General features: G+C 38.7%; 1 protein-coding gene across 1 annotated transcript in view; it reads left to right on the top strand.

Annotated features, from left to right (window-relative positions):
• CHN2 (chimerin 2) overlaps positions 1-26602 on the top strand; it is a 167712-nt gene that overhangs the window by 52249 nt on the left and 88861 nt on the right. Inside the window, exons 2-3 of the mRNA XM_074151192.1 lie at positions 16451-16489; positions 23796-23851. Coding sequence (XP_074007293.1) covers positions 16451-16489; positions 23796-23851 — 95 coding nt within the window. The remainder of the gene's footprint in view (positions 1-16450; positions 16490-23795; positions 23852-26602) is intronic.

Genomic DNA, 26602 nt, shown 5'->3' with positions numbered 1-26602 from the left:
CCGAGGAAAGCTCAGAGAGGCTGAGAGAAAGACTATTATTTTTCTCTCTCGTATAGGGTTGGACAGTAATACAGGGAGCATTTGGAAGAGTTAGAAATTAAACTCAATGTCTGAAGTTTCAGTACTGTCTAGTTGCAAACCCATCCTTTGTCTTTTCTAGATGTCAGGGTGTTCCCTCATGATAGGTCGCTGAGCTGTGTCACTGGTTTGTCTTTTGTCTACTGGACCTGTGAAACTCTGAGTAAAAATATTGGTAAAACCACAGAATCTATTTTGGAAGTGAGTACAAAGAGGAAAGGAAACTTACTGATCGTTCCGTGTGATCTTTTACGAAAAATCCACTGAAACCTGAAGTGATCCAAATAGTTGTAGTGAGTGTGTGAGATGGAGTACACAGATCATAGTTGCAAAAATAAAATCTGAATCTTAATGAATGTATAAGGTAGAGAAATCTACATCTATATATTCTGGTAAGTCGTAGAATCAGAATGGTTAGAGTTGGAAGGGACCTTAAAAATCATCTAGTTCCAACCCCCCTGCCATGGGCAGGGACACCTCCACTAGAGCAGGTGGCTCAAAGCCCCATCCAGCCTGGCCTTGAACACTTCCAGGGATGGGGCATCCACAACTTCCCTGGGCAACCTGTTCCAGTGCCTCATCACCCTCACAGCAAAGAATTTCTTTCTGATATCTAATCTAAATCTACCCTCTTTGAGTTTAAAACTCCTACCCCTTGTCCTGTCACTGCCCTCCCTGATAGAGAGTCCCTCCCCATCTCTCCTGTAGCCCCTTTAGGTATTGGAAGGCCACTGTAATGTCTCCCCAGAGCCTTCTCTTCTCCAGGCTGAACAACCCCAACTCTCTCAGCCTGTCTTCACAGGAGAGGTGCTCCAGCCCTCTGATCATCTTTGTGGCCCTCCTCTGGACTCAGTCCAAGAGTACATGAGCATATATATGAGCAGCATATGAGTAAATGTATATGAGCATATTCAGAAAAAAGATGGACCTCGATGAACTCTTTCAGCTATATTAGGATATAGCCTCTGGAAGTCACCCATTTTTAAATCTGATTGTATAGTACCAATGTTTGATCGGGGCTGCTATGTTTTACTTTTGTTATAGGCAATGATTCAGGTTTCAATTCTGAAAAGGAATATTTTCACAATGTTTATGGATGAAGGGATTTGACTTAAACTGGATTTGAATTAAAAAGTGTTTGATACTGCTCCTAGCCTGGGATTTTGATAGCTTTTTAGCTTAACTTTTGAAGAGGTTTTCAATTGTGGGTTTTTTTAATCAGGTTAGATATTTATTTCAGTGATCAGCAGCATCTGTGTTCATCCAGTGGATAGTTTGGGGAATGTACTCCTGTAGTTTCACTGAATTTCACTGAATTTTTTTAGAGTTGGAAGGGACCATAGAGATCATCTAGTCCAACTCCCCTGCTGAAGCAGGATTACCTAGAGCATGTTACTCAGGACTGCATCCAGGCGGGTCTTGAAAATCTCCAAAGAAGGGGACTCCACAACCTCCCTGGGCAGCCTGTTCCAGCGCTCTGTCACCCTCACCGTGACAGAGAGAAGACAGGTGAGAAGTTCTATAGGTCATTTTAATCTTTACTACTTTAGTGGTGCATGTACATTCTGTCATAGGAGAATACTTCTGTAGATCTGGACATGGGTGCAAAAATCAAGTGCCCTTTCAGTGCAAGAGTTCTGGACTGTAAGGGATAAATCAGAGAGTGGCTGGCTCTGGCTACTGTTAGATGGTTCATGAATAAAATTATCATAATTGATAAACGTAAGTTCTTGATACTTCAGTGGGAAGTAGAGTACATTGCAATCAGTGGTCCTGAGCTTACCAAGAGGAGCGTCAGAACCATCTGCTGTTATCACCATGGCCACTGGGATTTCTGAGCTCATGATTCTTATATATAATCTGGACAGCTCTTTGGCTGAAATAAATCACTCCCACCCTACTGAAATCAATGGAGCAATTTTAAGTTTTATAAATCAAAATTTGGCACTCTCTTATATAAAAATTTTTATTGAGTTGGAGTATCGTGGGGGTCTCAGTTGTAGGCTGCATTCGTTTTTTACCTCCTAGCAGATGGTTCTTGTGTATTGATTATGCTACTTTATTCCCACTTGCATTCACTTTTTGATAAATTTAAAGCTAATATGTATTTTGTAACATTTTTAAGTAAACCATGCCAGTATTTGTCACCTATTGTTCAGAAGACAATAAAGATAGTCATTTAGATGCAGAGTAAGTGGTGCGGGAATGTAGTGCCCCGGTCTAGGATATGCAAAAAGTAGTGTGCCTGCTAGGCTAACGCTTCTGTACAGCAGCAGGAGCAGTCAAGGCACAGTTCTGAAATCGCAGTTGGAACTGGTAAAAAAAGACACCTGTACTTTGAAGAACATTCCAATTTAGAGTTGAATCTGTTTTAGGAGAAATCGTAAGAGCTGCAAAGGCTTTCTTCAGAGCTGTCATCAAACCATTTTGGCACCTAATCAGTCATCTCTTCCATTGTTATAAAACCACTGGAGCAATTTCAAGTGAGTGTTTTCAGATTAACATTTGTACAAAACTGTCCTTCTATATGAAAAGTGCCTGCAATGCATTTCTTGGGGAGGTGTGATTTGCAGCTAATGATCACAAAGGACCACCTCATGTTGATTTTTTGTTAGTGCTTTTGCACACTTCCACTGGGTTGTTAAATGGAAGCTCACATTTCACGGCTCCTTTTAGCCAAGGGTTATGTCATCGTAAATAGTCTGCGGCAGAACTTGGCGTTCTCCTGAATTTCACTGTCTAATGGCACCAATCGTGTGCCTTGTGGACCTCATCAGATATACATGACTGCTTTCAAATCTGGCCTCCTCACTCCGTTGGGGACTGAGTTTTGGACCCTAATGAGTGAGAAGCTGGGAGGAAATGTGGTTCTTCTAGACGATAAATTAGTTTCAGAAAAGAAGCATTTCTCCGTTGAAAATGTTTACCATTTGGAGACTCTGAACTAGACTTTGCACAGCAGTGGTGTAAGTAAATTGACTGGCATTAGATAAAATGAGGCACTGAAATCAAGCTGCCGAACGATGGGGTATAGGCATGTCTTTGAAAATATAGTGAAGTCAGGTGCTGTTCTGTGGTGCACCTTAGGCAGGGAAGGATATGCTCAGGGTGAGCTGCTTTTGAATAATTCACTCTTCAGTAGAAATAAGTTATTACAAAACCTTGATCCACAATAATTTTATTATTTGTGTGATGTGTCACTTCCATAAAACTGTAACATAAATGTATTGAGGTTGTTTTTTCTCATGCTCTCAGAAGGAGCTAAATCTCCACCATTTTTCTTAACATTTATAAGCAAAGCTTCCTAATGTAATAATAAATCAGCTGAAGTTATCCCTAGTGTGTTTGTGTGATGCTCCATGCTTAAAATTTTTGTTTGTTTTTAGCACCGTCTTCTTCTGTTTTCTATTTTCTTTGCACTGCATTCAGATGAAACAATTCTCTTAATAGTTACGGGAGGATGCTGTGACTGGTACTAACGACTGACACGGATAGCCCTCCTGTTACCCTTTTACGTTTCCATCCCTTCTCCTTTTATCTGTTGGATGCTTGCCTCACACTATAATCACAAGCACTTTTAGGTCAGCAACTGCAGCGTTTTATTTTTAAACTGTACTTGTTAGCAGTTGGACATAACACCAAACCTGATTTTGGGTTCCAAATGCTGCCATAATGGGAATATTTAATGATAATAAAATGCTTTGCTTCTGTCTCATTTGGAGTTCCACCTAATCTGACTAAGCAATCAGCAGTTAGTAGGCAGATCTAAATGAAATATTATTACTCTATAAAACTGTTTACATTTGAATAGCCTTTTATTTAAGATGCATTTTTCCAACATTTGGTCCGCTAGGCAAAGTATATGCTGTAAAGAAGCATTTATTGCTGGCTTGTAAAAATAAAATATAATATTGGTAAGTTAGCTGGAAGCTTGTAGATATTCTAAAAAGATGACAAGGTAAGATAAGCAGTAGAGCTAAGCCGAAATTGCTCTGGAGGTCTTTCTGAATAGCTGTCAGTTTTATGTTCTCCTAACACAATAATGGGCACTCCCAGGAGGTGGGAGTCTCTTGGGATAATTATTCTTCTGAGGTTTAGATTGGTTTTGCTATAAGACTGCCTTATAATTATTCTCCTCCTCTTTCAGTAGATTTTTCTAATATAGAAATTAATAGAATTAATTTTGTATACATGCACTGTACTTACGTTACCTAGCATATTAATGAATTTCAAGCAATATTGAATGCTATCAGATGGCAATAGTAAGTGGTCTGGTTAGCTTTTATCTTACAAATTGGATTTAAGTCTCACTGTGCTTGCCTTTTGAGATGTGTTTCTTTTTAATATTCAGGTCTATTTTTCTGCTGTCATAAGCAGGCATATTTACTCTGTCAGCCTGGTTTACCTTTAACTATCCTTGAAACTAACAAGCACAAGAAGTAAGTTTTAAAATAAATGTATGTTTTATAATTGTTTATTTTTATAGTTCCTGGTATACGAAGCTGACACAGTTGCTCACTAGCCTCTGTGAGCATCAAATAATGTTGATTAAAGGAAGGAAAACCTTGGCAAAAACTCAGCTTCATTTGGGGTGTCTTGTAGGGCAGCACACTGTCTCAGTCATTAGTTACAAACCTTCGGTGTTGCCAATAAACCCACAGACAACCAGCAGCCTCAGCCTCTGGATTCTCAAAAAAATCTGTATTTTGGAAGGTTTAGCTACAAGGAGGATCTGACAAGTTCTGACAGGCTTTCCTGTACAATATAACAAACATATAGGAAAAGCAGGAAAATCTTTTTAAAAAATGTTTCACATGGATTGGTGTCCTTATAAGATGAAGTATCTATCCTAGCTCTGGTGGTGTCATCATTTTACCCAGCTTTCCTGTCTCCCAGGATAAGAGCAGAACTGCAGAATGGCGGTTGCTACCAAGCTTGCAGTTCTTGCTCAGCACCAACCCTTCCCCTTAGCTTATAAAAATTGCATCATATCTCTTTGGGGATTTGCCAGATCTTTCCAAAGGAAAGGCTGGAATTTGTTTTCTTCTCCCCTCTCTGTGCTCCAGAGTAACATTAGTCAGTTATGAGTCTGTGAGCGTGTAGACACATGTTCATTCTTTGGGAGTCAAAAAATACTTGAACGGAACCTTGTTTTGTTAGATGAAGACTGGTACGTTTTCAGAGGAACAAGGCTTTTGTTGGTTTCATTACTGGGAAGCAATTGATGGAAAGCATCTTTTTTGTGTCCATAGCCAGTGATCTGGCAGCATACTGGTACCTCCACACGTGCCCGGTGAGCTTAGACACAGGGACAAAGCGGCTCCTGTAATCCTCCAGTGCATTGAGTCGGGTTTTATCGTCAAGGCTGTGGTTTTGTCTCGGCATTTAAAGAATTCTGACTCATTTGCTGTTTAAAGGGGAGACTGTGCTGGGTCATAAAGATCAGCTGCTGATTTTGGCCCACAGAAAATAAATGAAGGTATCTGAAGTCTGAACTTTATCATTCAGAGTATAAATCACAGTAGAATTTGTACTTGCTTACTGATACTGTATTGAATATTAGTTATTATTTAACTGCTGGAAGCTTATAGCAAATATATTTGCTAAGCTTTTGATGAATACTGCTTCTCTTCCCTGTGCCTCTGCCATGAAATATACTAAATATTATTGTGCCAAAACCATTGCCTTATTCATAATTAATTGACCTTACATAGTGTTTTAGTGGGATGAGTTCAAAATTGTGGCACCTATGTGTATCTTTAAAAATAACTCCAAGGAAGAGGATGGTTTTTTCGTACTGTACTGATTTTATGATCTAAGATCTGATGGATAAGCTTTTAACTCAGACTGTCTTCTGAGCGTATCTGCAAGATAAGTGGGATGTAGTGGGGTAAGAAACAAATTTTCTTTGCTATTTCTACAAGGGTGAAAAACAATTCCAGAAAAGTTACTGAGAAAAATTGTACTTTCTCCTTCCTTTGTAATTTATTTATGTAAAAAAACCCAGCTTATCTCTGGTTATACAGAAGCAAAATCCATTTTTGCATGGGAATTACTGCTTTAACTGCATTTGATTTACTTATCACATACTAAGAAGCTTCATGTGTTCCAAGACACGTAAATTCAGCATTCTTTTGTGTTATATGCATCTTGAAAATCTGCAAAGTAGCAAATCAGGATATTGGCCAGGCTGCAGTCACATTTTCCTTTGTACGTTACAGGTGGCTAAATTCTGTCCTCCTCCTTGGTGCCACTGGAGGCACTTGTACATCTGTTCTATGAGCACCGTTTTGGATTTGTTTTAATTTGACGATGAAAATGTTAGAGAGACATTGGGTTTGCCTCATATGATGTGCCATTAACCAGTATTTCTCTAGGGAGAATGCAGTCAACGTTGCAAGTTGCACAGCAAAATTGTCATCTGTGCCCAGAAATGGGATATTTTGCACAGCCATGTTAGTTAGTTTGATAAAACTTGTGAAAGACCTAAGTGTATTTTAAATTTTATAGTGTTTCGTACCAGGTATTTTGCAAAGGTACGACACTGTAAGTACTCGTTATCAACTGCAAAAGTGCCAGGCTGTAGTAAAAAGCTCTTGGAAGAATTACAGACTTCCACAATGCAATTAAAATTCCTACTGAGTAAGAAAACAATGCATAAACCTTATTCTTCTGAGGTGAAATAATCCATGATAGTTTTCTAGTGATTTTAAATACTGGTAGTAAATCTTTTATTGCTAAGATTGCAGGGAGGAAAGTGATAGACCTTTCTAAGACATAAGAATCTTGTCAGCATAAACTTACTATTATGGAACCGAATTTTAAGATAAACATTTCTCTGTTATTTAGATCGAAATTAATAACTGCAGGAACAGCAGTACTGAGCAGTTAAATGGTGGGTGGCGATACAGTAGAAAAGTGAAACACTTGTGAAGTGTTTGTCCATTTGTACAGCATATTTGAAGAGATGGGTGCCTCAGTAATAGCTGACATTGATTAATCAAAACTTTTTAAAAAGAGATAAATTATACGTCCAGAAACTAACTCTGCATAAAATAATAATTCGGTTGGCCTTGAATGTAATTGACATACTTAGATCTGCTGCAGACTGTAATTAAAAGTTCACCAAAAGACCATTATTAAAAGAAAAATGTCATGGTTTTGTAATAGGGGAAGTACACATGTAGAGTATTGCCTCTTATCCCAGAAGCCCTGATTATTCAGAGTTTTATCAGAGAGCTGTGGGAATGATTAATACACTTTGCAGGTGGGTGGTGTATTTCCTGTTTTTCGTGCTTTAATGTATAGAAGCAAATATTGCAGCAAATACTACAGGACCTGTAAAGGAAACCAAAGAAAGATCTAATTATTTGCTAACTGTTTATTTTTCTGCAGGTCATTGGGCACTTTCTGGATGGCAGAGAGAGTAGTTCTCATCTCTGATGTCTGGGACTTGAAATTGTGTTTAGGCTGCAGAGTTCAGTAAGGTGTCTGGTATATGCGTAGCCTCTGCGCTGAGTACAACGCAGTGTGATTTTTCTAAGTTACCAATGTAAATTCTCTGAATCACATGGCTTTGCTGAGCAAGATGAATTACTGGGTTTCTACTTTATTCCAAGTATGGGCTTTCAGCCTTTAAAAATACTTCTGTATCCAGAGAAAGGCGGATGCAGAGCTAGAGGGGGAAGATGGAGATGATCTCTGAAAAGCTGTTGAGCAGCCTCCACAGTCAACTGCAGGACCAGGACCACCTCATACCCTTGAATACTCAAAAGCGCCCTTGCTTAGAGAGATGATAAAATGACACATGTCAAAAATAGCAGAGCTACCAAAAGCAACGACTTGGATTTTGCTAAAGGTTAATAAGTTTTCAGGGAATGTGCTGGCTCCTTTGACAAGCCAGATAAACGGGCATCATGTCAATGTATGAGTGCATTTCTGGAACAGGGAATGTGCTGACACTACTTCAACATAAATGCTCTAATTGAAATACTTCACGGTGACCCTTTTAATGCCATTTTTTGGCATTATTGTGGTTATTTCAGTCACATCCTTTTTCATACAATGCCTGGACTGCTTTGCTGAGTCCAGGGATCACTGGCTGGAGGGTTGGGGTTGTTTTTTTTGTAGGATGCAGTAAGTAAATGACTGGAAATGCATTGCCCCATTCTGCACAGTGATAAAATTACTTCAGCGGAGCTATTCTCATATATGCCAGCTGATTATCTGGTCTTGATTTTTAGCCAGGAACTAACTGGTCATTAGTTAGAAGCTAAAGTATATCAGTGTAAGATAGGAGGTCTGCTAATGTGTTGTGATTTAACTCATGTCATCTGTTTATTCCTACCAAAGAAATGTCAATCTCTCAGTCAGGCAGAGCCCCGATTGTGCCATTTTAATGTCTTGCTACCTCTGGTTTATAGATTAAAAACATGAAAATGTGAAAATAAGAGTTTTACTTTTTAATTACACTGGCATTAGTGTTAAAATAGAGAATGGTAACAAGCATTGGGGCGTAATTTTTAGTGACCAGATTAAATTTAATGGCAGCCATTAACTCAGATTTTTGGCAATGAAGCATGAAGGTGATATTTTGTGATTTTTTTCATTGTCTACCTTTTTAGTTTTTAGACACAAACCTTCAGTGACTTGCATGAGGAAATTCTTCATTGTTGCTCTGTGAACAAAATGTTTCAAAGCACCTAAATCACAGCAACTCTTAAATGCCATCCAAGGTCACAAAGATTCAGTGTGATGTAGCATGAAAAGGGACCTACCTGCCTAAGATTCGGCAGCATGAATACCCTTCTGCACTCTTAAATCTTACAGATTTCCCAGGAAATATTTAAAGCATTGGGAATATTTGCATCAGCTCACTTGGACCCCTGTCGGGTTCTTGGATTTGCTCTCTGGAAAAGCCTGTTTAATTCTATTTCTTGGGCCCCACGTGGTAGCCCTAAGCAAGACTACTCTCCCAAAGAGACTTCTAAAACTAGGGTTGTACAAATACTCTTCCATTTTACACTTCCCTATTGCTATTGAGAACCCTGTTTATTCCTTCTCTCCAGCTCCAAATTTTGAATGATACTTTCAAGTCTTTTAATTCTCTTTAAATCTGTGCAGAATAGAAAGGCAGATTTTTTAATTAAATGGGATGTTGCTCCAATTGGATGGTCTTAGCTGGCTAATACCCCTCACCAACTGCAGAACGTAGCTCCTCAAGCTTTTGGTCTACAAGTTAGCTGGGGATTCAAATAATTCAAATCTCCTGTGATCTGCTGGAGTAGGTCCCTAATAATTCACTTATTTCAGTCGTATTTTATATGATACTTGATAACACTTCTAAATTATTAAATTTACCGATTTGCTTGATCTTTCATCTGCATTTTAGTAGAACAGACATGTGCATGAAACAAAATTATCCATGGACTGTCTACCTGTCTCTTAGTAGAAAGACACTGTTTTGAAATCTGAAGCAAAAGCAGGAGAGAGCACGATTTGGAAAGTCTCTGATTTGTAGAACGGACTAAATGAGCTACCTTTATGGCAGTGGCTTCTAATAGCAAGTTTATGGTAGGCAAAAGCAAAAGATACAAAATAGCTGTCAATTTATATTGTGGTTATTAAAAGCTTACTGTTTCAGTCTAATTGCTGTGCAAGAGAGAACTCCACCCCTTTTGTGAGCACTTTTTGACATTTTAAATTACACGCTATTGCTGAATTTTTAAAAAAAATAGAATAGCACAGTGGGAAGCACCCATCATCTGAATTAATATACCAATTATAAACTATGTTGCAAATAAACAATTTGATCATTTCTGTTTCTGTGCCTTACACCGTGAGTTGAAGCGTCTCATTAAAACAAAAGCTGAAGTCTCATTCCATATTTTAGCTGTCCATGTACCAGTGATGAGAAAGTTCAGCAATAAAGCTGGCAAGTACTGGCTCCTCCATAGGCAACTGTGGGTTCTGAATGAAACATTAAACAGAGCTTTTGACACACTGAAATGTTTCAACAGCTACATCGCTAATTATTAACTGCAAGAGAATTAATTTTGCTCTTCAAAGGAACAGTGACTTTTCAGGAGTTAAAGAGAGGTGCTCATTTGACAGTATGATTATTTGCAACTTAAAAAATAAGAATGTTCTTTCTCAAAGTGTAGTCAGACATGCCTGCAAGGACAGTTACTGGATGTAATAGGAGTAATCGTAACGCCCAAAGGTATATGCCAAATGACAATCAAATATAGGAAAAAGTGCCTATTTAAAATAGTTTGCAAAATGACTGCAATGTGAGATAGTTGTGTATGCATATATATTAATTGGTGAAAGGGCAAAATAAATTAAAACAGCCCTTCTCCATCCACAAGATTAGCCATTAGGGGTTCAGATGAGATGAAAATGAGCTTTGATAATTGCTAAGTTTTAATCACAGAGTGGAAAATAAATAATGCAATTATGTTTTACGTGTTGAAAAAGAACTGACCTTATCAAGGAACTCTTTCACTTTAATCTCCAGCCACCAATATGTGCTAAGGACTGCCTGGCTGGAGACCAGCTTCACAGAAAAGGACCTGGAGGTCCTGGTGCACACCAAGTTGAAAGTGAGCCCCCAGTGTGCCCTTCCCTCGAAAAAGGCTGGTGGTGTCCTGGGGGGCATTAGGAGGAGTGTTGCCAGCAGGTCGAGGGAGGTGATCTTTCCCCTCTGCTCTGCACTGGTGAGGCCACACCGGTTCTGGGCTCCTTAGTACAAGAGAGACATGGATATGCTGGAGAGAGTCCAGCGAAGCGCCACTAAGGTGATGCAGGGATTGGAGCATCTTTCGTATGAGGAAAGGCTGAGAGAGTTGGGACTGTTCAGCCTGGAGAAGAGAAGGCTCAGGAGGATCTCATCAAAGTCTATAAAAGCCTGAAAGATGGGTGCCAAGAGGACAGAGCCAGGCTCTTTTCAGTGGTGGCCAGTGATGTGACCAGAGAAAATGAGCACAACAATGAAACATAGGAGGTTCTGTCTGCACATCAGGAAACACTTTTTCACTGTGAGGGTGACCGAGCAACTGGCACAGTTTTCCCAGGGAGGTTGGGAAGTCTTCCATGCTTGCAGATATTCAAAAGCCATCTGGACATGGTCCTGGGCAGCCTGCTCTAGGTGACCCTGCTTGAGCAGGGGGTTGGACCAGATGACCTCCAGAAGTCCCTTCTAATCTCAACCATTCTGTGATTCTGTGGTGTCCATCCCCATTATAGTCAATTGTACACTATAATTCTGGCTGTATGAAGAATAATATAGGAAAAATATATATGCCTGAAGAGTACAAACACTTCACATTTGACATAGCCTTTTACTCAACAGTTACATGTTATTGTTATATATATAATTACATATATAAAAATAAGAAAAGTGTAATAATGTACACTAATGTTTTGGAAACAAAGCTATAAATATGAACATGTGTATGTTAAAACTGTGAAAAATCTCTTTAAAGGAAATATATAAAAGGCATTAAAATACTAATAATTATTAGTCCTGATCCTGAAAATAACAATAGAAGATGAAAAAATTAGTAACCAGACTTGTTCATCTGGTGAATCATTTATCTGCACCCTGCCAGTAAACCAGTGGCTTCCAAATTGGCTCTTCTTGCATGAAAGGGTCTTTCCTTGCACACACAGGTCATAGTTTTAAAATTAGTTATTTCTGGAAAGGAAGTCTGAACTTCAGACAATGGTGGCAGAAAATTGGGCTCAGGCAGTTCTTCCAAGGTGAACTGCAGAATGTTTTTTATAATCCTACTGTAAGGACAAAGGCAAAGGAAAATCTTTTCTTTCATACTGACTATAAAGAAATTAGCAAAGAATGATGATCGCCTATTGGTAGCTGTCCTACTACTAGTCTGCGTAACTCTCTACTACCATAGGAATCATTAATACATTGCAGAATATCTAGAACAGGGTGTGGTGTGTATCCATACAGTATGGATATTTGTTACTGTTCCCCTTATAATTAGAAATGCTACTTTGAAGTCAGAAATATTTCATTCATGTGACAGAATTTGTGATCTTCCATGTAAAACAGTTTCCTCTTCCCAGTGCATTACCAGTCTTGGTATTCAGAAGAAACAAAGTTTTTGCTTAGTTGGTATCTTATTAGACCTGCTTTAGCTACGTCAGTCCTAGTGCTGGTAGCACAAATCCACAAGCACTGGTGTTACATCATCATCTTCACAAAGTACAAGGAAGTAGTAAAAAGCAATTTAGTCATTCCAGTGTCTTTCACAACTACAACCAGAAAGGTATCACCTTTGGTACGTAGCCAGACACGGTGAAGAACAAGGTTTGAAGTCCATGGATAACTTTACTTACCATATAATTACTGTAAGCCCATTTCTCAGAAATTGCTCAAGAATGGCTCTGAGTAATGTGCTAACCATTTACCACCCATCATCTACAGAAATGCTGTCTTCTGTCTTCCTGTTTCTTTAAAAATAAATCTTACACAGTTTTGCTTTTTATCTGGCTGCTTAAAGTTTTGCCAACTTTTCAGTACTCCCTTCACTGTAGTCTTTTTACACTTACTCAGCTCTACAGTGCTCCATCAGGTTTATGAAAATATTTTATTCCTAAGATGCTTTTCATCCTTTCTACTCTGTGAAGAGAAAAGCAAATTCAGTGAAGAACTAAATTGCTTTTCCTTACTCTCACTTTCTGATTCCACAGTATCACTTTTGATTTGACAATTTTCTCCAGTATCTTTTTGTGTCAATTATGCATGCAGAGAGAAACTTTCTGGTACCTGTAATATTTCCTGAGAGTCAGCATTTGCCATTCCTTTTGGCTTTCTGTATAGCATACAACTAACTTCTAGTTACTTTTTCAGCTCTAATAAATATTAACCTTCTCAACTAGTATTTTTCAAAGCTTTTACTTAACAATATTGTTCGTGGAAGTCTCATGCTTTTTTGCCAGTTCACTCTTTCCAGTGAGTACACCTTAGCTTTTCTGATTTTGCTAAGGTCAATTCTGATACAGTATTGGTAAGACTTGAAATAATAAAAAAGACCTGAACTTCTGGACATTCTGTAATTCTTTTACAGTGAGTCTCTCTAGACTCAGAAAGATATATCATAGCTGGCCCTGGAACATTTTGTTGAGCTTTTCAGAACTAATACTCATTTTGTGCTCTGTGTTTCTCCTGTGACAATTGCTTTCAACCTTGCCTTTAGCTGACAAGAATTCTGAATTTAGACGAGAAGTCGCTGTTGAAAGTGTGAACCCTTCAAGAAAACAGCAATAGGAGAGATCCTGTCTTGTCACCTCAGAGTACCTCAGTGAACCCTCTTTCCCGTGCTGCCAGTCACAGTTGTTATAGGCATTATCATCAAAGTACCTATTAGGAATATCACTTGATGAGAGATCTAGGCAGGGTCTTTGTCATTTGTGCCGAGTAAGTAATTGATTTATCGATTGATTGATTTTTGCTAGGTGTATCAAAACTGAGGTCTGTGGTCCTGGCTGAGGCCATAACCATGTGCAGAACTGAAGGCAGAAGCTGTAGGAGTTGAGGTGTTGTGTAGTAACCGAGATGACCACCCAAACTATTATTGGCAACTTCTGTGAACCTGCTGTGTTAAGTCTAGTGATGGAGAGTGAAGCATAATCTAATTAGTAGAGCTACCTTACAATAAAAGAGGACTAATATGAAAAAAGAAACAGAACAGAAATCTCAGAAAAGGTCAAATAGTAGTAATCTAGTCTGCTCAAGCAGAGTTTGCCTCGTTTGTCCTCTTTCTTAAGAAGGGCTGAAGTTTAGTCTAATCTAGTCGTGCAGGATTGGAATGCTAAGACTGTGTTGTACAAGGAAGAGAGTCAATGTATTTCTGATGACTCGGACATGGTAATTGCTGTCCTGAGGGTAATTTCCACACTGACAGCTGAGCAGAATGGCATCTTCAGCTGTACACGGCCGTGGTATAGACAAGGGCCCAGTGGCCTCCTTCCACGAAGGGAGCAAGAGGTCTATATCTGGGCTCCCTTAAACATCTCCCTGATCCTTAAGCATGATCTCTGTCTCCAGGTTGTATTTAAACTAATTGTTCTTTATTCCCTACAAATGGATGCCATCAGATGTCATGCACGATAGCTTGACAATAAACAGTGTTAATACTACCACATACATGGAGTTCCGTTCCCTGGGATTTAGGGACGTGTTGTCAGCTGAAGGGATCGCAGGGGATGTTGCAGTGCCTCGTATAGGTGAATGTGGAGCTGGTGACCCATGATTTTCCTCCGAGTGTGCTATTGAGGAATGGTTCTGTTGGCTCTTCCCTGGGCTGACAGATTCATAACCGTGACAAATCTAACATAATCATCGGGAGTTTTGTTTTATGACTATCTCCTGGATGATTGTTCTCCACCTAGGCTGCAGTGTTTCCACACCATCAGTCTGTCTCAGGCTAATGAAGTACTTTATGGCCACTTGTAGATCCGTTTTCACTGTTCGATTTACTGTGCTCTTTATAATTAATTTGGAAGATGAAAGCAACAACTGATACTCATTGGATTTTCATTGTTTCTCCCCACTATTATTTCCTTTTTTGAAGTCACAAGTATAGATAATCGGATATCGGCATTATCTCAATGTTTCTCCTGTTGGAAAAGTATATGAAGTGAAGCAAATTCAGAAATCCTCTTGCCGTACTGCACGAGTATGACAGAGGAATTTAATGCACAATATTATGGTGTTATGGTAAACTATACGTGGAACAGCAGATGTATAAGAAAAAAAAGAGTAATATATTACCATTATAATGTGAGAGGAGAAAAAATTAGTCAGCTTTTGCATGAATAAATTTCACTGGTCTCATGAATAGCTTCATATAATTTAAAATAATTCTTCTGTATAATGAACTTGCAAGCTAATTACTCTTGGATTGCTACAGCACGGTATGACTCTGTCAGTCTGGGAGCATTTTAAAAATTGCTAAATTTCTGAAGTAGATGCAGTTGAAACTGGAATTGAATGGGTTTCCTGATCAGTATATCTGCAAATTGTCACAGATTATTATTGCAGGCAGTAACTGTGATCATTACTACATTTATCCTTTTTTAAAACAATAGAGTTAAAACTGGCAGATGGTAGTTAATGATTAACATGCCTAGTAAACAAACTTTTGCAGGGATATATTTAAAGCAGTTGTGTGTGTATAAATAGACTGGGAGCGTGAGCTATGCAACTATAATTGAATTACATTAGCATAACTTAAGTAGAAGTTTAGTAAATACCAAACACCTTAATTAACTTGCACAGTATTAGGAGGTTAATGACATACCCCCTGTAAATAACTCTTCAAAGTGTTTGGCAACAGGGCAGTTCAGAGCCAAACTAGTACCCGGTACCCCACCCTTTGTGGCTGGTGTATGGTAACTTATTTAACTCCTACTGCTCAAGCTTGGCCTCATGCTGGGATTTCTGGAGGTTGAAGTAACAGCCATTCTTGCTGGAAACCTCCCTGTGGAGTTGGACCATACCCTCGCCATGCACTCCAGTTGCACCAGTCTGCCTCCCAGCCTGGAGAGCCCTTTGCTCACTGGGCTCTCAGTGTGGGGTTGGGGGCTTAGCTCAGGCTCTATAAATTTATACTTTTAAACACAGAAGCTCTGCCCCCTGTGCCAAAAATTTGCCCAGCAGCATTGTATAAATCTGGCATAACAGAAGATACCAACTCTTTTTGTGCCCCTTCAGTCGATAAAGGCAATAATTATCTGTTTCCAATTGCGGGTTTTGCAGTCTTTCCTTTTTCTAACTTTTTAAAATTGTTTTTGCTGATGCAGTTTCTGGAAAGTATGCAAATTTAATATTCTAGTCAGTTCAAGAAGTGTAATTGAATCTCATTGAAACTGTCGGGTCTGTGCATCGGAGTCCAGCCTGAGCTGTGCATTGTTTTAGCGAAGGCGTGTGTTATTCATTGATGCTCCTTCTAAAATGTTAATAGTGGGGTTAGAAACCTGATTGAAAATCAGTAGTGATTTGTCTGTTTATCGTGCCAAGTAAAGTAAATAAATAATGTAGTTACTAGTCTAGTTAATTATTTTAAAAATACTGGTGAGTCAGGAAACTATATGCAAATTGGTAAAAATTAATTCCTGTTATATTTGAATAATTTGGAAAAAGCACATTGGGTCCACAGGTGGTTGAAATTTATATTCTTCTCTTGCAGAGGAAACTGTACTGTAAATGAGGTAGCATCTCTCTTGGGAAAGAAATGTGAATTTTGCTGACAAGCAGAGGTCCCTCAGCAGAAAAATGCACGCTGACGGTTTGACCCAGTGGCCAATTGACTGATTTCTTTCTCCCTTTTTACTTCTATTTCAGATGCTGAAGAATACCAGCCTCCAATATGGAAATCATACTGTGAGTATATGAGAAATTTGAATAATCTCAGTACCTTACCAAGGTGTCACTGTTAGGTCTGTTCCCTTTCTTTGTTTAGAAAAAAGACATAAATGTACTAGGTGCTTGTAGAAATTACTGTGTGAGACAGCAGCGAAACCTGGACTTTTCTGGTTCTCCATGGCAGAAGTGCAGCAGCAGGGTTATAAGCGGCAGACTGTCTGGGTTGCCTTACAATGTGTGAATCCTGGGTTTCCTGGTTCCTCTGCTGAGATTTTCAGGAAGGATTCCGGAGGTACAGGTTAAGGCTGCATGTGTTTACTAAAGGTCAGGCTTGAGTATACTTGTCTTTTTATATGGGTCACCAAATCACTTTAAGATAATAATATTTTTGATCCTTAGCAATAGAAGCTGATTTTTGAAGTGGTGGTTTAGAAGTTGGAGACACCATTATCTGTTCTTTGAACCTTCCTGTCTGCCTTCAGAAAAATCATTTACATTGAGTGCAGTGCAGAAGTGCATATTTTGTGCTCTTTTTGCTTTGTTCCAAATGTATTTTCTAATAAAGTAGTACAGATTTAAGAGAAAATATTGTCTTTTAAAACGCTTATTAAAGATGGCCTTTAAATTTGATCTTTTTATTTTAAACTCTTACTAGAACTTTAATGAAACTATATCTTTGGGTGCAGAGGGGGTATTTTTGCTGTTTTCAGATAAAGAACTATTCTAAGTGAAAGTCCTCTCTTTTATTGTGGCAACTTCAAATTCAGTACAGTGCCGTTACCAAAATGGAACTACAAAAAGACAAGGATCACAGTAGTTACATGCATGTACACGTATAATTTTAAAGACTGGAATAAACTTGTTGACTTCACTTATATGCACACTAAACTACCTTGCTGACTTCAAAGACATCACCTGTATGTTACCTGGGAATGACATTCTGCCTCAGAATGGACTGGAATTTTTTTCAACCAAAATTTGAGTATGCCATTTAATTGCAAAAATTGCTTCTCACAACACTTTTTTCTAGAGACTTTTTGTTGTTGTTGTTATTGCAGTATTTTGAACGTATAAGAAAAACCTCCTCAAAGGTCAGCAAGAATGTATTGATTTGAGTTGGACCATTCCAGCGTACTTTGCTGGACACTTGAGCTGGTGTTTTTGGAAGAGGAACCTGGCTTACTCAAAAATCAATGGAAAATCTCCCATTGACTCTGATGAGAGCAGGATTTGAAATGACAGATGTTTCCTTTTTTGAAGGAAATTTTCATTAAAAAAGTCAGGGAATAAGCACATGCCTTTACTTACCTTCTCTTAGTTGTCCCACTGGTGCAGCAGACAGATCACTGCACGCAGTGAAAACGTTTGGTTACTTTTGCCTGATAGCTTACACATAGTACCAGGAAACTTTTTTAAAAAATTTAAAAAAAAAAAAACAAACCAGAATGAACTTATAGAATATGAATATATAATTTCCTATTCAGATATATGTAGGATGCCAGTATTGTGGTAATGACAAAGTCATGGCCTCAGCATCTGAACCTCATGCATGAAGGACCTTGGAAAAAGTGAGACAGCTCCAAAATGCAGAATATAGTTTAAGGTTACAGGGTTTTACTGCTGAAACTGTTTAGCCACAGACATACATTTTTCATTGCAATGTTAGGTAATGTATGCTTCTCTACTCAGCTAGAAAAATCCCAATCTGGTAAATTAATTATAGAGGTTATGTCCAATGATAGCATTAGTCTATGATGCAGTCTACTGTCCTGTCTCTTCACAGTTTTAACTTAGTGTATGTATTTCACTCTTAGCAGTTTGTGTTTACAGCCTATTTAACAATTATTTTCAGTGTATTTTAGCTTGTAACTTTTAAAGTTTGCAAACATACTATTAAGATACTTTGCATACAGTTTTGATTTATTTTTTTAAGTCCTCGATAAATTCAGGTGCATGGTGTTGCCTTTTATTGATATCGTGATCAAGGCTTCAATCCTTCTAGCTTCTTAGCACAGGCAGACTTTCCTGTTTTTAATTATTCAAATAAGCAGTATTGCACATATCCATGGGCAAATGCCGAGCAAAGTGAAACAGTTTTTAGAATCCAAGCCTTACTCTTTGGCATAATGTACAGGCTTGTTTCAGCTGTATTTGGAAAAGATGGACACTTCTGATGCAAAAGATTCTCACTTGCTTATGAAGAATTGTTAGAAGGTACATAGGTTTCACAGATTACAGAGTTTTTCAGACTTTTTCTGGTAGCCCTGGGACACAGAAAATAAAATAAATGGCAAGAATAACTTTGTATTACCAGGAAGGGACTTGGGGAAAAAAATATGGAAAGTTACTAGCAGCAAACAGTCTCTAGGTAGTGGGTTTGGTTGCATTTATACCTGAGTAACAGATCAACAAATAAATATCCAATAACAGATTTCTTTTTGTAGTCTGCTGTATGTTAGGAATATTATATGAAATGGCTCTTTGCCTTTTTACTGTCACTGAGGTAGGAGAGAAAGGAAGATAAGAATCATAGACGTGGGCTGGCAGGAACTTCTGGGGTGAGCTGATCTGACTTCCCACTTGCAGCACAACTCTTGTCGGCTCTAGAGCAGAACAGCCATGGCTTTCTCTAGCCTGGAGAGTCTGGAAACCCTTCAGGGACAGAGCCTCTGCCACCCTTGTGGGTAACCTGCTCCAGTGCTGCACTGCTCTGAGAGCAGAACCAATAACCTTACCTGCTTCATGTGACAAGTAGGTAATTTGTTTGACTGCTGAAACAGCGTAGTCATTTTTGACTTCCAGCTACAGCACGTACATGCTTGAGTTTTGAAGAGGTGTAAAACCACTTTTTTTCTGCTTTCACCACCATTGAGATTGGCATGTGCTAAGCAAGTCTAATGTCAATGCCACTTTAATGTTTATTTGCATTATTTAAGGTCAGTACGTTGGTGCGAAGCAATGTGGCAAGATGCAGAGCATCAGCTGATGCCATGCTTCAGCTCCTCACAAAGTTTCCCTGCCTTCTGCACTTCAGCAAATAATAAGCACAGTGTCTGAGACTCAGTTTTGTTAGAAATTAAGGCTTTATTTCAGCTGGGCACTTAGATTCCTAATTAAGCATGTGAGTAATCCTGCAGAAATAGGACAGCTCATATTGTTCAAGCTCGGCACATGGATAAAGGCCTGACTGAGACGTGGCCGAGGAGGTAAAACTAAGGAACGCTGTGAAACGTTCTCAGAGAGAAGGCAGTGTGTTTCTTTGCTGCTTTATAAAAGCAATGATATGAGTTTTTTCTCTCCGCTGGAGCATCACTGAACAGTAGTCATAGGTGAGTTAAAGGAGAAGGCTTCAGTTCCTGACACACTGCAGAATGAAAAAAGTATGAAGAAATCGGTGGTAGTCCTTCCCTGGCAGAAGAGGAGTAAGTGTTGATTTTTGCACGTCACCCCTTTATTACTTATGCAGATCAGATTTTGGAATTAGACAGTTGTTTCTAAAACAAATTGTAGAATTTTCTTTCTTCATCCCATGAGACAGACTTGTCCTCTAGAAGGAACAAGAGAGATACATATTCTAACCAGTTAGCTGACATCTCAAAGAAATGTTCCCCTAGGAATTCATTAATAAATTAAAGTTTTGTTAACTTTCTAAGTTGGCAGGTGATCATGATGCTATGACCACTGTCAAACTATCTGAATTATGAAACTGATAAAGATGTTCAAGTGTCAATTAAAAGCTACTGTATTTTTGTACTGCATTTTGGTTTCATATTTAGTGTGCGTTATTATTGTGCATTTAATTTGCATCTGATTCTGTTCTCTAAGCAGTAAGATGCTGTTCTCTAAGCAGTAAGAATACATTTTGGTTTGGCATGCAGTTGACTTTTTATAAGGTTAATTTTCTCAGGGCTAAAATAATAATCATTATGTTGAAGTGTCATCTTTTTTATGATCACAGTGGGTTTGTCTCTAACCTGCCTGTTAGTTCTAAATGCTGGAGTAGACTGGGTCAGATGTTGATCACTGCTTACCACTGTATTAAATAGATGTGGTTTCCTATCATTTTAGTCAACCATATCTTTATACATTGGATTCTGTTTTAAGATTTTCAGAGGTGGAGGGGGGGAAATGAGACAGCAAGGCAAGGCTCGTTTGTCATACCAGCAAGTAAGTGAGGGGCATGTGCTTTCTGAGCTCTTGACCATCCCCCAGACTCCACTGAGGTCTCAGCAATGTCAGCCAGAGTGTGAGTGCCCAGTACTTTGGAAAAAAGTATATAATGAAATCCGGCAGAGCTGCGGGATGTTCAGCACTTCTGAAAATGAGGTCACTTAATGAGGCGTCTACACTCATTGGAACTTAGCTGTAGGGCACATTTTTCTCGAGTCACCTTAGCCATAATATTGCACTTGTATTCATAGCCCATTAGCAGGGTTTCATATAGTAATCATTGAAAGCAGAAACAGGAGAGAACCTTTCTAGGGAAGAACACAGCTTTTGGTAGGGTCACACTTGCTTTGCTCCTTAATACCTTAGATACTGTGTGAGATGTGTGATACTGCCTTTTCCTAGTTTTTCACTTACTTGGCCTTTCGCTGTTTTACCTCCTCCACCCTTGCCTTGCTGTGTGTCTTTTCTGGGCATCCCTGGCTGCTGTCTGTCTATCTGTCCCTTCTGTTCTTTTTCTCCTATTGAAATGCTTGTCTTCCCTTACCATGATGCCAGTGGTGGTTCTCAGTCCTTTCTTTCTGTTCCTGATCTGTCTTCTTTCCCTCCGTGTAATGGTTCTGCATCTCTCTCCAGCAGTTCCACTGGCCTGTCTTTCTGTCAGTTTAATGTCTTTCAGTTTAAAGCTAATATGGCCAAATCTGAATTATTTGTCTTTCCCAGGAAACCATTTCCCATTCATGATGTTTTCTGTGATTACCACCATTCACGAGCTCAATCGTGCTTGTTACCCGGGGCCATTTTCTCATCCTGCACATTTAAGGCACCATATAATTCATTATTATTGTTATTTATTTGTATAGTAATAATTTTACTACATTTTCCTCTGATGTATTTCTAAATCGGATATCTTTCACGGTTCAGATTATTGAGCAGATTAATTACCTATGCCTCTCTGAGAATGACAGCAACCTTTTCCAGTCTATTCAAAACACAGTTGTTAAGATGATTTGTCTTCCTTGCATTCATCATGAATCCCTGCACTGATTCATCCCACTGCATCCTATCAGCATCCAGTTTTTGTGTTTGCTTTCAAGTCTTTCATATATCTGCCTTCTTCTGTTAGTCTATTCCTTCCTTTGTTTTGTGAAATGCTGACTCCTCTCTCCACCCTTGGCTTCTCCAGTGATACCAGCCTCAGTGATCCTTTTGGTCATTTCAGAGAGCCCTTTGCTTTTTTCTTTTCTTGCAAATGCAGCACATCACAAGGTTGGCTTCATATGCATTCTTCAGACTAGCTTGTTTTGCACCACAGCTATCAAGGTTATCTTATAAATAGCTTCACTAGCTTAATTTGCTATGTCAGTTAATATTTAACTGGTTTGATTGTTGGAAAATAGGATTTTTCAATTAAAATTGAAATGAATAAATTGGGGAAATAGATCTTTTACTTTAAATATGAAGCAATCATATTCTTGCAATATTTTGAATCCTTCGAGTTCCTTTGCTGGAAATGTATGGGGAAGAAAAAAGCTACTATTTTCCTCTTGAATATGTTTAGTATTAAGCATCAGTAACTTACTGAATCAGTAGTTAAGGTGATTTCAGACATTCAGAAATGGACTCTAAAATCACGATATTGGGCTCCAGAATAATCACTGTTGAAAAATGGTTTCTGATTTTTGAAGCAGAATTTTCATGCTTTGCTTGGCAATCCTTTTGGATACACAAGTCATTTGATCAGAAAAGAGTAAAAGAAAGGTTTTGAATCTTGCTCAGTCACTCAGCTGAAAGAGGTAGGAAAGACCACTAGTTACCATGAATCTTGTGCAAAAGCAGTGGGAGGTCTGGCCATGCTGAATGAAGCAGGTTAAATCCAAAACCTTAGTACAACTTCAGAGCTGGATCATATCCATATGTGTTAAAACTGATAGGGAATATAAGAAATCTTGAACTCTCTCTCTGAGCCCCTCTGAGGAATCAGGGATGAAGGTTGGTTTGGGAAAAGGAGAGGTTATGGTTTCTTCTATATCAGCATTAGCGGAGAGCATCACCTCAAAGCTGTCACATCCCCTGAGTGACAAACTTGGGTGCAAGCCAAGAACTTCCCCAATTCTCAGGTTCCATCCCTCCTAGCTCCATTAAAAGAGAGGGTGCAGAAGGTGTGAGAAGGTGCTGAAGAGTAACACCTACCATTTCAGTTCACTTTCTGCAACAAAGCTTCTCTCTTTATCAGACCTTCAGGCATTTATATTCCTTCTATAATCCGCCACCTTTTGGGGCATGATTCTGAGCCTCACAAGCATTATGAAGAGCCCTGTCCTAGAAACTTGGTCTTTTAAAAAAATTCATAGGCATGACATGATCTTTCCAAATACAGGAAGGTCAACATAGAGGAGGCCCTTCTCGAGGGAGGCAATCCAGACCTCTGGGATTTTTACTGGAGTTACGGAGAGACAGTCTGTCTGCGCTGGAATTGATTACTGTCATTGCATGTCAGCTCCCTCTCACGACTCTGGAGTGGAAAGGAAGGAGAGGATCTCATTAAATACATGCGGTGAAGAGGCTGGGGGCCAGGGTTCAGCGGCTACCCCTAGCCTCAGGTCTCTCTCCTCCAGCCCTCAGAAGATTCGCAAAATTGATCCAGGGCCATTTGAATAGGGCGTAATTGCTCTAAAAGGAATGTTTGCTTGCTCATCAGTAATTGCCAGCAAATCTTGAAATAAATTATAAGATTGTGGTGAACCCTTTCAAACATGATGAACTTTTTCTTGGCCTATCCATAAAAAAACATTGTTGTTATTGGTAGGCATCCTGTTTTGAGTTGTTACAGCATAATATATGCAAAAGTGATATTTTGTCCTGAGATACACCTAATAAATCTCTCTAGCTTGCCTTCCCTGGTGTAGAAATGCAGTAACAAGTACAAAAGGAGATGATACTTCTAAAAATTAAAGCAATGTTCGCTTTAGCTAGTTTGCAGGTCAACAACCAATTTTCATATAAATGGCTTGGATACACTGGAATACCTCCGTTTGCCCTCATTGTCTTTACATCTGCATTTTTCTCTTCCGCCTCTGGCTAAAAAGACTAATCTGAATAAAAGTTTGTGTATGTTGCTGTCTTCTAATTACCTGTACATTTTTGTGTTTGACAGTGTATCAGTTGCAACAAGAGGCACCGCGTCCCAAGAGAATCATCTGTCCTCGGGAGGTCAGTTCTTCTTTCTCTCTACCTTGTTAAATCTGATGAATTGTCAGCAGCATATGATTACCGAAAATCTTTTATACAGTCGGCAGGTAGTATTCACTTTAATTTTTCTAAGCCATTATTTTTTATAATAGTTTTTCTTAAGGTTGATTAATTAAAGCAGATTAATATTTGCTAATTAGCCATGAGGCCTCATTCTACTACGAGAAGTCCCTTCATTAGACAAATACTCATTAATCATTGCTTATTGTGCTTTTCTGTATACTACCTAAAGTTTTGTGTTTCCTTGTCGAAATGAAGGTGTATTTCTTTCTGCAACTGCAGGATGCTCCAGTTTGTTGAATGCATTCTGCCAAGGATTATGTTCAAGTTAAAACACTGAGCTGATAGCCGGAGAACTCGGTTCTGTCACAGAAACTTTAAAGATTACAGGATATTAAGAAATCTATAGGGCTGAAGGTTTGGCTGAGTCATTTTGTCTCCCTGTTTTCTTTTTCTGTATTTCTCTATTTCTACTTAGTTAAATATGTCAGTTCCTCGACCTGCATGGCATAATAGTAATGGAAAACATATGTAGATGTCTTTGCTCAATCAATAAAACTGTGATAGCTTTATCTTCTATAATGTCAGGGACAAATTTTGTGCAAATAGACATGTAATACTAGTAATAGAAATACTAAACGCATGAAGTGATTACACGAGGTATAAAAGATGATGTGAAAGAAGATAGAAACTGCGGTTCATTGGCGTGATATATAGCTCTATTCTCAGCCATCATCCTGAGCTCTGACCTGCTTCCCCCGCTGTGTGCCCAGCGAAGTAGGGCCCTAGCACAGCGTCTGTCAAATATTAACAGACACAGTCTCAGAACAGTTTTACGTGGGGCAGAAGGCTTTGTACCAAGGCACAGGCAGATTAAGTAAGTTGCCCGGGGTCATTAAGAAGATCCATTGCAAAGCCAGGAATTGAATCCAGTTTTCCTGAGTCCATCCAGTGCCTTAACTAAAAGGCCATTGTGGGTTTTGGTTTTTTTTTTTCCCAAGTGCCATCTACCACTTGTTTCAGGGCAGGGAGAGCAGGGTCTTGGCGTCACGCTGGAAGTCTTCAAGCCCTGTCAGTTCGGGATGGTCCCAAGACATAGATGCAGGATGCTAAGGAGGGCAAGCAAAACACTGGAGTGGGTGAGGCCTCATGTCATCCCATCTCCCTGTCAAAGCTCAGGCTCGGGGAGAAGGAGGACTCTGTAGCCCTGTGGGACTCCAGTGCGCATGTGCTGAAGGGTTTTAACAAGACCTTCCTCTCCGAGATTCTCATACAAAACAAAAGACAAGTAGGTGTCTGTGGCTGGTATTCTCTGAAGGTGAAGACATTCAGGTTTTTACTAAATGAGTATCATGTAACAGGTATTAAACTAGTAGTTGTATAGCTGAAAATAGTTAAGGTAAATTATTTATTTACTTCCAGTGCAGCCTTAGAGGAGATTCTTTGTGTTGAGATAATAGTTTATCTAATATTTTGTTTCTCTTTTTCGTACTGGAGCTACTTTGAGGAATAACTTGTCTTGAGAAAATCTGATTAATAAGAGTTGAATGCTTAGGAACCCTTGCCTACACTTTGAACTCACTTTTGTGGGTATACAAATAACTTAGTCTGAATAAATTTAATCCAAAATTTGTAGTACTAACTCAAATTAAAGCATTTTTTATCTTGCCTTCACGAATTAAAATTAATACAAATCAAATTAATACAATTGCTACTCCACTTTAAAACCACAAGTAGCAATTGTGTTCATGTTCTAGAAACAAGATTATCTACAGAAGTGGCGTAAACGTGTAATTGCGAACACTTTTCCACTGTGCTGTATTGAACGTGTCCTTAGACTCAAGAACATGTTATATACATCTAAAATTATCCTTTACTCCCTGTTCTTGATGTTTAAAGACTGTACATATTTAGTTCATATTTAGGTCACTTCCAAAGATTTGCAGAAAGAAGCTAAGACCGTATTATATTAACCAAATAAACAAGTAATTGATAAAGCAGTACATAACAAAGTAAATAAAAAATGTCTTATTCATATAATTAGGGTTTGGTTCCAACTAATGAACCATTTTTAGTGGCTCACTTGGCAAACTGAAGAGAGTCCTATTTTGATTTGATTTTTTTTTAAAATATATTTAAACAACTGAAAATAAGAGACTTTATTCAGGTAGGAATATGAAGCAGTATGAATTCCTGCAAATGTGATCTTTGGTTGACTTCTTGTTACTTGGATTTTGAATCTTTGTGTATATCAACTATATGTGTTCACAACCTGGTTCCTAGAAACACAGATTTGCTGACCCGACTGGCAGAAAATAATCATACTACAACACTGATGATGTGCTCTATTTTTACATATAATTGCAGGGGGTGTCCTGATACCTAGATTGTTCCTTGTGGTTATATTATTGCCTTTATATAAAGTAGAATTATATATTGGTCTTATAGAGCATCACAGATCATTTTAGAGAGAAAATTCAGCACTGTGGTCGTACGCCACCTATTAGCTTTTCCTTAACACACAGATTGTAAGGCAGGTGGTTTGGGGTTTTTTTCCTTCTTGATTCTAGTTTGACTTCAGTGTAATCTGATGATTGTATAGGCTTGCTTCACTAAAGGTGGTGTCTTATTAATTCTAAATTTCTGTCAGCTATATAGAAAAATCTCAAAATCTAATTTTGTTATGTATGTGAAAATAGATTAATCTGCAAT

Source organism: Numenius arquata, chromosome 7, assembly GCF_964106895.1.
Source record: "Numenius arquata chromosome 7, bNumArq3.hap1.1, whole genome shotgun sequence".
Lineage (NCBI taxonomy): Eukaryota > Metazoa > Chordata > Aves > Charadriiformes > Scolopacidae > Numenius > Numenius arquata.
The sequence above is the reverse complement of the archived record's forward strand: the minus strand, read 5'-3'. Positions and strand labels throughout refer to the sequence as shown.